Source organism: Helianthus annuus, chromosome 2 (assembly GCF_002127325.2).
Source record: "Helianthus annuus cultivar XRQ/B chromosome 2, HanXRQr2.0-SUNRISE, whole genome shotgun sequence".
Lineage (NCBI taxonomy): Eukaryota > Viridiplantae > Streptophyta > Magnoliopsida > Asterales > Asteraceae > Helianthus > Helianthus annuus.
Genome location: NC_035434.2, coordinates 14,648,035 through 14,662,532, shown reverse-complemented (window position 1 = coordinate 14,662,532; position 14,498 = coordinate 14,648,035). Strand labels below are relative to the sequence as shown.

Here is a 14,498-nt window from a genome sequence, read left to right as displayed (position 1 = left end):
CCGTAAACCTTTCCTTAAAACTAACCGGTCTAAGTTACAACTTAAATAAGACCCGTTAGGAATCTAATAGGTTAATAAAACCTTCGTTCCAGATTGAGAGCCCCAGTAGAGGTACTTGTGCTGGCTGATTAGAATATACGGCTGAGTATAAATTGCATTTTAAGCTCAGGTAAATACTTTTAACTTATTTTCCGTTATACTGGCTTGGGATACGGTATATAAAAATACCGCTTGGTCGGGTGTAGAAACCTTTTAATCGGAGATGATTAAATTGTATAATCCCGTTTTAATCAGTATTGCTTGATAAAAAATAACATTGGGGGTTAATGATCGTGTCCTGGATATCCTTGGCTCATTTAAAAAGTGTAAATGGCCACAACTTAAGCACAGGGTGTAGGCATACACCTGCCTGTTACGTATGTAAAAGATATACTCACTCGTGAGGTAACTTCTTGTGAGTTTATATTTGTGGTGTGTCGCGTATGTAAAAGGTATACTCACTCGTGAGGTAACTTCTTGTGAGTTTATATTTGTGGTGTGTCGATTAATCTTGATCTGTTTGTTTAATCATCGGCCCTAAATGTTAGACAAACATGTAAATCTGATACAAGATTGTTATTAATATAATGGTCCCAAGATATAAAAGAATATTTGTGCCTTGTGCATTTAAATCAATTTTCTTAAACAACTTTTTAAAAGAGTCAGTTAATTGTATTTACCAGTGTAAACTGACGTATTTTCCAAAAAGGTTAAGTGACAGGTACTATACATAAATTGGCTGGGAGCTCAGGGCGGTTAATAAGGAATCTTGCAAGTTCTAAATGTTTAAAGTCTGTTGAACAGTGTTTATATTTTTGTTTTAAGACCCGCCTGTGGATCCATCTTACAATCCGTTTGTAATATTTGATGTTACTTTTGAAGCGGTTTGTAATATATTTACTTTAGACTTCTGCCGTGCATTGAACTGTGATTATTTGACTATGATGATATCAACTACGTCACGATAATCCCCACCGGTAATATGTGGAAATATCGGGGTGTGACAGGTTGGTATCATAGCCAACATTGAGTGAATTAAACACTAGCCTTTTGTGTTTAATCTCAATGACACAGTAGCACATTCCTTGACTTCCGAGTCTAGACTTGAACTAGGAATGATCTCATCCCTGTTATATGTATACGTTGTTTTCGATATTTATGCATCTCAGGATCGTGTCGCCGAGCAAAGCTGCAATTGGTGGAAGCACTCCAAACCCAAAGTTTATGAATTGCTAAGCTTCGTACCACAGCTCGAATTAGCATACGACCAGTATGGGGAAAGGACCTTTTGAACCCATTAAACCATATTTCAAATTTTGTACCTAAGACTTTTGAAATTTCAAATGAGAAGCCAACATCAGAGGAGTTCATACTAGCTGTCCCTGAAGCTCCCGCTCCAAAGATAATACCTATGGACCCAAAGGACTCGTAGTTCTTACCTCCAAGTTATGGAATCCCAGACTTGGAATATACCTATCCTGACCATTATTCATGATTCATATTATTCATTAACCAGAGAATCCTTGGATTCCCCTTTTGCAAAGATTTCTAATATAGAAGATTTCAACTACCCACAAGAACCTTCTGTACCCATACCACACTCAGGGAACCAAGGAGAAAACTTTCAAAAATAGAATGAAGAAGGAACTTCCTTGTTATATTTCATTTCTATAGTAGTCCCTATAAGGACATATATATCTTTCAAGTCCCTGCGTGGGCGAATTTCTTTGTGTAAGACCCGTTTAGGGCAGTTATTGTATTTTATGAGACTTTCTATTAGAAGTTTCCTATTTTGAAATTTACTTTGGTATTAAACTGTATACATATGTATTAAGTCCTAAATCAGAATGCCATTTCAATTTATGATTGCTCTGCCATTATATTTCAAAGAAAATTCTTAAAGGTATAACATAGCCTATATGTCATTTTCGACATAGCTAAAATGGTAAAGCCTTTTTAAGATAATAGATCCTTGTTAACACCTAAGAACGTGTTAACACTCTTGACAAATGTGGTTCGAGGAAATCACAATAGTCATCCTTATATTGGATACTTCCAATTTCCTGATTCAACCTAATGATCTAAAAATCATGGCTTATATCATCCAATAAGATGATCATATTGTGACAACCCTCACCAAATCAGGTATCCGTACGAATTAATCAACATTTTATTACTATTTAATTACTGCTTAATTACTGTGCTTGTTTGAAATTGTGGATAAACTGCTACTTGAATACTGATGCATGCACATACTTGCATCATACTTTATTTGATGTCACTCTATTATTTACATACAGAACTTTAGTGACAAACTTGATTCACAAAAGCACAGTAGCACAATGAACGGATAACCTATTAAACGTGCTGATATAGCCAGCATCAGGCAGACACTGCCTCTAAGGCCTGTATGAGCCAGAGATAGTTTACTACACTAGTAGAGAGTGTAGGGATATGAGGGTTGTAGAACTGTGTCACTAGGTGATAGTTATAGTGACCGGATGTGCCTAAAACGTACTTTATGTACAAAATTCTGCACTTTAAATAAAAATTCAGCATTTAGCTAACTAGTAAAGTGCCAAATCATGAGAAAAATATTACTAGACACTTTCCAAAGTGTCGGGAATAAATTGTGTCACTAAAAATAATACTAACGACATTTTAAAGCTTTGTTAAGCACTTTAACGGATCAGTATCCAACCGAACAACCGGACTATACCCGGAACACAAAAATATTGTCATTAACATTGTTTTTCTTTTTCTGAGCCAGTTAGGGTTCCCGAACACCCTAACACCTGCTATAACTTACAACACACTAGTAACCGGTTTAACCTCCTAATTCTAACATAACTAATGTTTAACCAGCTAGTTGGAATCGAACCAAACCCATCCCCTTGTAACCGAGTTCGGTTACCATGTGGGGACATCCTACTAATTCTTTTGATTAAAATAATCCTTTTCCTTGAAATCTAGACTACATAGTGGCCTTTGGGTAATTAGTGAAGAATGGCCTATAAGTACATGCTTATGTCTCTTGTAACCTTCACACACCACACTTAGAGAAATCACTCCCTCTCTCCCTTTGCCATAGGCTTCGGCCAAACACAACCATCTTCACCACACCATCTTTCGATTTTGATCAAGCCATTCTAAGCATACACAAGTGTGAAGGATCACGTATAAAGAAGCCCGGAGCTTACGGATTGCAAAGGACCTCCCTACATTGCTTTTAACCACCCGTTTTTCGATTAGTTTCTTCCCTAGCCTCGAGCTAGTAGTAAGTGACTCTAAACGCCTTCTTGATCTATTCTAAAGTGGTTAATATGAACTTTGTCGGGTGAAAATCATGAACATACTAAATCACCTACTAAAAGTCTTGTAAAAGAATGAACATGATGGATAAAAACAATATAATGGTGTAAAACCTATAAAATTAGTTTTGTTATGATTATTTAGTGTTGTTGTATGCTAGTAGTAGCTCGGATCGTCATCTAACCCGGCTAAGTCATGTTCATGTAACATGACCTAGAGTATGTTAATATGTGAAAGTGGTTAGATGAAGAACACTACTACTATCAAACATGAACTTGTGTAAAAACAATATTTCTTATGAAATGGAGTTCTAAACTAGTAGATCTACGGATCTACAAGTGGTATTTTTGAAGAACCAAGTGTCAAGTGAAATCATATTTTCTAAACCGGATCTTTCCTAAACAAGGGTGATTTTTGTGAACACACGAGTGTGTAGACACTTGTGTAACAAGAAGTTTTGACAAAGAATTATTTTTGTAAATTTTTTGACAAGAAGTTGTAGAAATGTATCTTCTTTAAAAACTAGATCCTTAAGAAACCGAGTCTATTTATAGAAAGATCTACTAAAAATATGGGGAAATTACTACATATTTTACGCAGCCATAAGTTCATGTATTTTTGCGATTTATATCCATTTTGACTAGTTTAATGTTGAAATATTGTTTGTTAATGTTGGGAACATTGTTGGTTGAATTTTAAAAGAAAATGATACGCTAGAAAGCGTGGCCACCTCCAGTTACAGGGGAAACTCTGGCGATTTTTTTCCAAAAATCTAACACTTGGAAATATTTTTATCACAACTGTTATAAATATATTTTTAACTTGTTTTCAAAAATGTAAATTTCGCCACGATTTTTATTACAAAACTACCAAGTGTTGGAGGTGGGATTTTCACAAAATAAAACTTGATAAATATATATTTAGTATATATTTTTCATAACAACACTTGTGAGATTTTTATGATTATTTTGTGAGCTATACAAATATTATTTTTAGGGAAAAAATAATATTACCGAATGTTTACGACTCCAAAATAATACTAACGCTTTCACAATAAATATTAAGTTACAACGGTATTATTAATACCACCCGATCTTTAAACGTAACTAACGCATTTTCGGAAAAATACTAGTGAACGCGTATTTTGACAAAAGTATTATTTTGGAAATTATATGGAATAAAATATAATATTTTTGGGGAAAAATATTTATATTTTGGAAGTAAAGAATCTTGGATAAATGAAATAAAATATATTTTATTAAGTGAGACTTAATAATATATTTCGAAGTTATACGAACGCACATGTATTAAAACCCCCATCCTTGGGAAGGAATATATTTACCAAATAATTACGAAGTGTAAACACGAAATAGTTGCCTAACTATTTCCCAAAGACATTAAACCTTAAGCTAAGGCACGGCCGCCCGTCTAATAGAAGTTAGTACGTGTAGGTCGTCGCACAACAGATTGACCAGGAGATTTTCTTGTTAGAGACGCACCACTGTGAGTTCATGTCCCCTTTTTCTCTTAACTGTTTTCAGTTTTTCTAAACTGCGGGGGGGGGGGGGGGGGGAATACATGTTACTATGATTATGAGTACTTTTTTTTACATGGTATGGTTAGCGTAAGGAGGTAGATCATGTGAGTGGGTAGGCGCAACTTGAGGCCATTAATCCTCATTGTAGGACCGAGGGACAGTAGCGGTAGATCTATCTGGGTGTAGCGAGCCCAGCCCCAGGCCCAGCAGAACGGACCTCGGGGTGACTTTGTGCCCAACGCAAAATCCGCTAGGTTTGAGTCTTCCTACTACACTTCACACATATCAGCGTTTCAGTTAATGTTGTGGTATTTTGGTTTTTAAGACTTTAATTAATGGATGATCTGCATGGTTTTATTTTCATATAGCTTTGTTATGATTAAGCTATGGTATTAAGAAGTCACACCAAATTAACCCACGCTTCCGCAATGCCAGGGTGTGACAGCTTGGTATCAGAGCTCTGATCATAGCGAACTAGGATTCCTTCTCGAGTCTAGACTATGATCACTAGGGCTCTCACGAAAACATTTTTACACTGCATACCACTTAAGTCCAGATCCAAAACGTTTTTACAAACAAATGTTGAGCACATTTTATTTATTAGTTATAGGCTCAGTCTGGGAGGCTGAGGCTCGGTCTGGGAGGCCGAGGTAGTTGTCTAGTGGGACTAGGGAGTCAGTCTGGGAGGCTGGGAGGCTAGTGGGACTAGGAAGAGCAGTCTGGGAGGCTGGGAGGCTAGTGAGACTAGGAAGATCAGTCTGGGAGGTTGGGAGGCTAGTGGGACTAGGAGAACTATTTGATTGCTTAATTGGTGACTAATATGTTTATCTGACTATATGATTGATTATTTGTGCATGTATGTGTTTGTGTTATAGGCGATATGCCTTCATCAGACATTGGTGAGTCGGACACTACGGGCCCTATGCCCATCGTATCAGATGACCGAGTGACATCGGAGCATGAGGTACACACTTCGGATACCACCAACACAGATGAGGATGATTTTCAGCCCTTCGCGCTACCCGATGTTGTCGCCGAGCCCGCTGATGGCCCTTTTGCCGGGGATTTTCCGCTCGTGGAGATCCCTGCCCCTATACTTCTTGCCGCTTATCCTGTTCTTGATATGCTCCTTGACGTCGACGCTGATGACGACGTCGATTTGTTTTCTGACGAGCCACTGGAGGACGATGTTGAGGGCGAGGCCCTTATAGCTGCCGGTGATCTTTTGCTGCTCGCAGATGCTCCTGCTGAGGAGTCACCTGCTCATTCACCCGTCCCAGACTCTTTCGAGTCTGTCGCCTCTGCACCGTCGCACGCGCAGGGTGCGCAACACTATTCTCATGATCCAGATCCCGATAGGGCATCATGTGCTGCACCTGCCCCGAGTTTCGCCTTTGATCACGACATTGATGAGGATTCCGACCATGTCTTTCCACCTGGGTTTGATCCAGACTAGGACATTGAGTTTATACACCTGGATCAGCCCATGGAGGACCCGGTTGACCCAGTTGACCCTGCGTTTGCTGATTACGCAGATTTCAAGATGGCGTTTGACGACCCGGAGCCTGCTGTGGCCCCCGAGCCGGTAGTCGCCCCAGACCCCGTGTTCGAGCATGACCCTATTCATGCTGATGTACCCATTGTTGATCCTGTGATTGCTGATCTACCTGTTGATGATCACCCTATTGTTGCTCCACTATTGGAGGATGAGCATGCCGTTGATGCTCAGGTTGATGCCCCTCACATTGCTGATATACCCGCTGAGCCTGTTGTTGTCGCTCCTCTTCCTGACCCTGTTCCTTTGGAGCCCGACCATGCACTCTTTGCGACTCATATTGACCCCCGTTATGCGCACACCCGGAATGGGTGGATTGATGCTGATGATGAGTACCCGCCTTTTGTGGTACCAGTTACACCCGTTCCAGCCCCTGTGTCAGTTCCTCCTGAGGTTCCTATGCATCCCGTTCATAATACCGGTGTTCACCACACCGACTTACCTGTTATGTTCCGTCAGATTACTCCGCCATCGCGCCCGGGAGAGGGTTCCTAGACTCATCCCTTCGGTCATGTGCCGACATCTGTCCCGGTCATACCACAGTTTTCTTCTGTTGTTCCCCCTGTTCCACCATTTACTGTGCCACCTTTTATTCCAGCCAGTGAGCCTTTTCTTTGGACGTCACCACCCTTCATGCCACCATCCGATCCCTATCATCCTTTTCATATGGGATATTCTGTTGAGGACATTCTCATGTCATTCGTAGTCCAGCAGGAGGCACTTACGCGACGCGTACAGGAGCTCGAGAGAGCTCAGAGACCCCCATGCCAGTGCCAGGGCCAGACTCACCCTGCTATTTTGCATCCCCCTCGACCGTTATCACCAGACTCTGCTGCACGTTTTTGGACACAGGAGCAGCAGATAGCTTTCTTGTTGCGTTCTCACCGAGCCATAGAAGAGGATTGGCTCCACATGCGCCGTTTGTTCTATTCTCATTTTCCCCCTCCTCCACCGCCATCAGCGTAGGGCTAATTTGTACAGCACGGGTGGACTTTTGTTGAGAAGACGGCGATTGCACAGACTGCACAGCTTTTGGAGACTGCATATTGATCCTGACTTTTGTTATGTATATGGGATGTATTGACACTGATTTGATATTTTTGGACTGGGGTGATGTAGCCCTTAGTCGTTGATGTTGTATGTTACAGTTATGTACTTGTACACTTTACCATGTGGTCTCGATTTATGGCAATGCAATCGCAGTATTCTCATCACATATGATGTTTGATTGATTATGTATGTTTTATGACATGGGATGTTGTGTGATTGATATATTTATAGCATGGGATGTTATGTGATTAGTTTGTTTTAACATGAGATATTATGTATTACTACTACCGTTATATACGTACACTTTACTATGACCTGACCAACGTGAACACATCTTTAGAAGATGCCACCGAGACGTCAAACACGAATGCCTACCGATGAGGCAGAGCTTCAGCAGGTCATCGCTGCCGCCATCACACAGTATGCCGCCTCTCAAGGAGGAACTGGCGGAAGTAATTCTGGCAATACTGGCAACAACAATCCGCCTCATGGTAATACTAAGTTATTGAGACATACCATGATACAATTGGATATCTCTAGCAAGGTTGCTAATGCCATTCATATATTGTAACGTATGTGCAGGATGCACCTACAAGCAGTTCCTAGACTGCAAGCCTGTAAACTTTTGTTGGATCGTCGTTGACCCTGAATGAGTCGATCAGAAGAGTCGTTTATCTAATTCAAAGGCGGAATCAATGAATCAGACGCTCAAACTAATTATAATGCTTCTTATATTGATTCTTGACAATGTTTACAACCTGGAAGCAATTTGGCAGCACTTCGTTACACTTTCAGATCCGTACCAAATGAACTAAACATGTGCACTATATATAGTGGTGATGGTTCGCTCATAGGAACACCTTAAAAGCGAACCTATGAGATTGATGGTGGTTCGCTTATATGGACAATGTCCATATAAGCGGACCTGCTTGTTTAACCACCACTTTTCAGTTCTCGAACCTCGTGCACTGGTTATTCTAAACTATCCTATTCTATTACATGATACAAGACGAAGTCAATAGACGTAGTGCACTAACAGACTCCCCCTCGGATATTGACGAAGTCTTCAGTGACCACTCTCTGTTATAACACCTCTTCAGTCTTGATCATCTTGCCATCTCAATCAGATTGTTACAATGTAAGTATCCTTCAATCTTTCTCTTTAATCAGCTTCTCTCTTTGACCTTTTCACCAAGATCTCATCACTGGCTCTATCATTAACAGCTTCATCGTCAGTAGGCTCCCCCTCTCGTCAAGCTTCCGTGCTTTTAGGGATCGACACCTAGTTTTCCAGCTACAAGCTCATCCTCTCTTTCAGCTTGTCATCAGACTCCCCCTCAGACTTTGCTTTTGGGATCGTAGTCTGGATCTTTCCTGCAATCACTCATACAAATGATAAGTAACAACATTTTAAAAACATCAATCAAATCCTTTAGTCTACTCCCCCTATCAACCAACTCAACAGATATGGCAGCATTAAAGAATCCAACTCCCTCACAGTTTATCATCCAAGTCCAAATTAATGACCTTGGAGATATCACAAACTGTTTTTGAACTTTTTGATTTACAATATCAACTTACAACTTAATGAACTTGTTTTATTTTCAGAAACACAATCAGCTTACTCAGATTTTGAAGCTCAGCAAGTCAGACATCGGTTGTAAAAAATAAAGCAGAAATCAAAATCTTTTTGTATTTTCTGAAAATATAAAGCAATAAAGAAATATGTACAAACATATTTACAAATAATATTTTTGTTTTGAGTATGCGACAGAGGATCATATCAGTTTTTGACAAGTTACAAGTACCGTTGAGCTTAGTTACACGTTAAGAATTAAACAATTCACTTAGATTGTCGATATACTGATCCACTTAAATTTTCATACAAATTTCAACTGATTCAGGATACGATTAGATGTTTTAAGAACTTAAACTCATTCATGTGTCCCACTTCTTGAATATACTCCCGTATCCAGAATCCCAGATATTCAGTCTTACAGGTGAGTATACCACAGATGATATTTGTAAGGGGTTAAATGCGAAACCGTGAGAGCTCAGGTCAGAACTTTCGTTCAGCAGAGAGATGACGGCTTGACTTTTGGTGTGTCCCCTTTAGAGGATCTTTTAATTACAACAGCAGTGACTATCAATTTTATTGTTTCATCAGCTTGCTGAGGGCGATGCTATGTTTCAAGCATTTGCAGAAAGTATTATTCGGGGACTAGGTCAGTACTTCCATACAGCAGAAGACAGAGTCAGTTCTCCGCATGAGCAAATGTGCTCCAGACCAGCAAGTTACTTACATCTCTGGGCTATTCGTGGACGGAGCCCTGTCATGGTGGAATTTATCCAAACACTTGGTGAAGTCGCTGCATACGCAATGACATGGAACGAGCTGAAAGAGCTCATGCGCCAAAAGTATTGCTCTCGTGCGGAAATTCAAAAGTTGGAAACTGAATTCTGGCACCTGAAGATGGAAGGTCCGAAAATCGCAGAGTATGTTCAAAGGTTTCACGACCTGTCACATGTGGTACCTTATATGGTCACACCGGAATTCAAGCGGATTGAGCGCTTCATTTGGGGTTTAGCTCCTCAAATCATAAGTATGGTGACATCTTCAAAACCGGCAACAATCACTGAGGCGATCGATCTGAGCGTAGCTCTCACTGAGGAGGCTATCCGCCTAAACAAGTTTTCTGATGATGAGTCAAAGAAGAAGGAGACTCACGTCGAGTCATCCGGGGGTAACAAACGAAAGTTCTCGAACTTCAAACAAGGCACTAGTGGGGTTGTTTAGAAAGGAGAACCAAGCGCGCCAGTCCAGGTTGCAACTGGTACTGGAAGGAAAGGAAAGGGATATATGGGTACACATCCCAAGTGCAACACCTGCCAGCGTCACCATTCTGGCTGGTGTGGTTTAAAAGTATGTGAAGCATGTGGGAAAACTGGTCACTCGAAGGATTCTTGTTGGGCTATTGCTGGCTGGGGAGGCCAAGGAGGATTTGGGAATAGAAACAATAACCGAGGTGGAAATGGAAATCGCCCACAAGGAAACAATGGAGGAAATGGGAATCGAGGAAACAATGTGAATCAAGCTGGTAATGTGAACCGTAATCAGAACAACAATCAAGCTGGGAATGGAGGTGGAAACGGGCAAAGACCAGGTTGCTTTAACTGTGGTGATATTGGGCATTATAAGCGGAACTGCCCAGAATTGAACCAAGCACGTGGAAGGGTTTTCAATATCGAAGCAAGGGAAGCGCGCCAGGATCCCAATGTCGTTACTGGTACGTTCCCCGTAAACCAACGCTTTGCATCCGTTTTGTTTGATACTGGTGCCGATTATAGCTTCATATCGTTAGAGTTTAAGAATATGCTTGGATTAGCCGCTAGTAAATTAGATATTCCCTACTCGATCGAATTGGCTAATGGAAAGTTAGTAGAAGCTAATGAAGTAGTCAGAGGTTGTGTGATCGAGTTGGGAGAGCGTGAGTTTGCTTTGGATCTACTACCAGTCCAGCTAGGAAGCTTCGACGTGGTAGTAGGAATGGATTGGTTATCAAGCAACAAGGCAGAAATTGTTTGTCACGAAAAGGTCGTTCGTATCCCAACCGAAGATGGTGAAACAATTATAGTTCATGGAGAAAAGCGAGATACGCCTTTAAGAATTATCAGCTGTCTGAAAGCGCGAAAGTGTTTACAAAAGGGATGTGCTGCCTTCCTAGCACACATCGTGGATAAGAAAGCTGTTGAGCCGAAAATCGAAGACATCCCCGTCGTAAGGGAATATCCTGAAGTCTTTCTAGAAGACTTACCAGGATTGCCACCCCAGAGGCAAGTGGAGTTCCGTATTGACTTAGTTCCAGGCGCCGCGCCTGTGGCTAGGGCACCATATAGACTTGCACCGTCAGAGATGCAGGAATTGTCGACACAACTCCAAGAGTTGTTAGACAAAGGATTTATCAGACCAAGCTTCTCACCTTGGGGAGCTCCGGTCCTGTTTGTCAAGAAGAAAGACGGTAGTTTCCGTATGTGCATCGACTACCGGGAGTTGAATAAGTTGACTATCAAGAATAGGTATCCTCTGCCAAGGATCGATGATCTATTTGACCAGCTGCAAGGTTCAAGATTTTACTCTAAGATCGATCTTCGATCTGGATATCATCAGCTAAGGATACAAGAGGAAAGTATCCCTAAGACAGCCTTCAGAACTCGTTATGGACACTACGAGTTCTTAGTTGTGCCGTTTGGTTTGACAAACGCGCCTGCGGTTTTCATGGATTTAATGAACAGAGTTTGCAAGCCATACTTGGATAAGTTCGTGATTGTGTTTATTGACGACATTTTGATTTATTCAAAGACGAAGGCTGAGCACGAGCAGCATCTAAGAGCCATTTTGGAGCTGCTGAAGAAAGAACAGTTGTATGCCAAATTCTCTAAGTGCGAGTTTTGGCTACGAGAAGTCCAATTTCTTGGACGTGTGGTAAATGGAGATGGGATTCATGTGGACCCCACCAAGATCGAAGCGATCAAGAATTGGGAGACCCCAAAGACGCCAACCGAGATTCGACAATTCTTGGGTTTGGCTGGCTACTATCGAAGGTTCATTGAGGATTTTTCGAAGATCGCTCAACCATTGACGCTCCTCACACAAAAAGATAAGAAGTTTGATTGGGGAATCAAACAGGAAGAAGCGTTTAAGTTATTAAAGGATAAGCTCTGCAATGCACCGATCTTAGCACTACCAGAGGGTATGGAGGATTTCATGGTATATTGCGACGCTTCGCGTCAAGGTTTGGGTTGCGTGTTGATGCAATGCCAGAAGGTTATAGCTTACGCTTCGCGCCAATTGAAAGTGCATGAAAAGAACTATACCACACATGATTTGGAACTCGACGCAGTGGTATTTGCTTTAAAGATCTGGAGACATTACCTATATGGTACGAAATGTACAATTTTTACAGATCATAAGAGTCTGCAACACATATTCGACCAGAAGGAGTTGAATATGAGACAAAGATGATGGGTTGAGTTGTTGAACGACTACGACTGCGAAATTAAGTATCATCCAGGGAAGGCGAATGTGGTCGCCGACGCCCTAAGTCGAAAAGAAAGGATCAAGCCCATAAGAGTTAGGGCTTTGGAAATGATTATCCAAACCGATCTTTCCTTGCGCATTCGTGCCGCGCAAAAAGAGGCTCTTAAGGAAAGAAACCTTGAAGAAGAATATCTCCGTGGGATGGAGAAGCAATTAGAACCAAACGAGGAAGGAACGCTATGTTTTATGAAAAGGATTTGGGTTCCTCTGTTTGGTGGATTGAGGAAAGTTATTTTTGATGAGGCACACAAATCACGGTACTCTATCCATCCAGGAGCGGATAAGATGTACCAAGATCTTAAAGATTATTATTGGTGGCCTAGGATGAAAGGCGACGTTGCTGTTTACGTGAGCAAGTGTTTAACGTGCGCTAAAGTTAAAGCTGAATACCAGAAGCCTTCGGGACTTCTGCAACAACCTGAGATTCCCAAGTGGAAATGGGAACAAATCTCAATGGATTTTATTACAAAGTTGCCAAGAACGCCAAGAGGTCATGACACTATTTGGGTAATAGTGGACCGATTAACGAAGTCTGCACACTTCTTACCTATCAGAGAGAAGGATAACACAAGTAAATTGGCCGAAATTTATATGAGAGAAATTGTTACATGCCATGGAGTGCCTCTCTCAATCATCTCTGATAGAGACGGAAGGTTCGTATCAAGAATTTGGCAATCCTTCCAAGAAGCTTTTGGCTCACAATTGAATCTGAGCACTGCGTTTCACCCACAGACCGACGGACAAAGCGAGCGAACGATACAAACATTGGAGGATATGCTGAGAGCATGTGTTATGGATTTGGGCGGTAGCTGGGATAAACATTTACCATTGGTCGAATTTTCGTATAACAACAGCTACCACACCAGTATTGGTGTCGCGCCATTTGAAGCACTATATGGCCGCAAGTGCAGATCACCGCTTTGTTGGTCTGATGCAGGTGATAGACAATTGGTTGGTCCTCACCAAATCAGGTATCCGTACGAATTAATCAACATTTTATTACTATTTAATTACTGCTTAATTATTGTGCTTGTTTGAAATTGTGGATAAACTGCTACTTGAATACTGATGCATGCACATACTTGCATCATACTTTATTTGCTGTCACTCTATTATTTACATACAGAACTTTAGTGACAAACTTGATGCACAAAAGCACAGTAGCACAATGAACGGATAACCTATTAAACGTGCTGATATAGCCAGCATCAGGCAGACACTGCCTTTAAGGCCTGTATGAGCCAGAGATAGTTTACTACACTAGTAGAGAGTGTAGGGATATGAGGGTTGTAGAACTGTGTCACTAGGTGATAGTTATAGTGACCGGATGTGCCTAAAACGTACTTTATGTACAAAATTCTGCACTTTAAATAAAAATTCAACATTTAGCTAACTAGTAAAGTGCCAAATCATGAGAAAAATATTACTAGACACTTTCCAAAGTGTCGGGAATAAATTGTGTCACTAAAAATAATACTAACGACACTTTAAAGCTTTGTTAAGCACTTTAACGGATCAGTATCCAACCGAACAACCGGACTATACCCGGAACACAAAAATATTGTCATTAACATTGTTTTTCTTTTTCTGAGCCAGTTAGGGTTCCCGAACACCCTAACACCCGCTATAACTTACAACACACTAGTAACCGGTTTAACCTCCTAATTCTAACATAACTAATGTTTAACCAGCTAGTTGGAATCGAACCAAACCCATCCCCTTGTAACCGAGTTCGGTTACCATGTGGGGACATCCCACTAATTCTTTTGATTATAATAATCCTTTTGCTTGAAATCTAGACTACATAGTGACCTTTGGGTAATTAGTGAAGAATGGCCTATACGTACATGCTTATGTCTCTTGTAACCTTCACACACCACACTTAGAGAAATCACTCCCTCTCTCCC

The 14,498-nt window shown here is 40.9% G+C and overlaps 1 protein-coding gene across 1 annotated transcript; it reads left to right on the top strand.

Moving 5' to 3' along the window:
• The first annotated feature begins 6,374 nt into the window (after window positions 1-6,374).
• LOC110926653 lies at window positions 6,375-6,938 on the top strand. Its single transcript, XM_022170383.1, has one exon. It carries the CDS (start codon window positions 6,375-6,377, stop codon window positions 6,936-6,938), a length of 564 nt encoding a protein of 187 aa, XP_022026075.1.
• The last annotated feature ends 7,560 nt before the right edge of the window (window positions 6,939-14,498 follow it).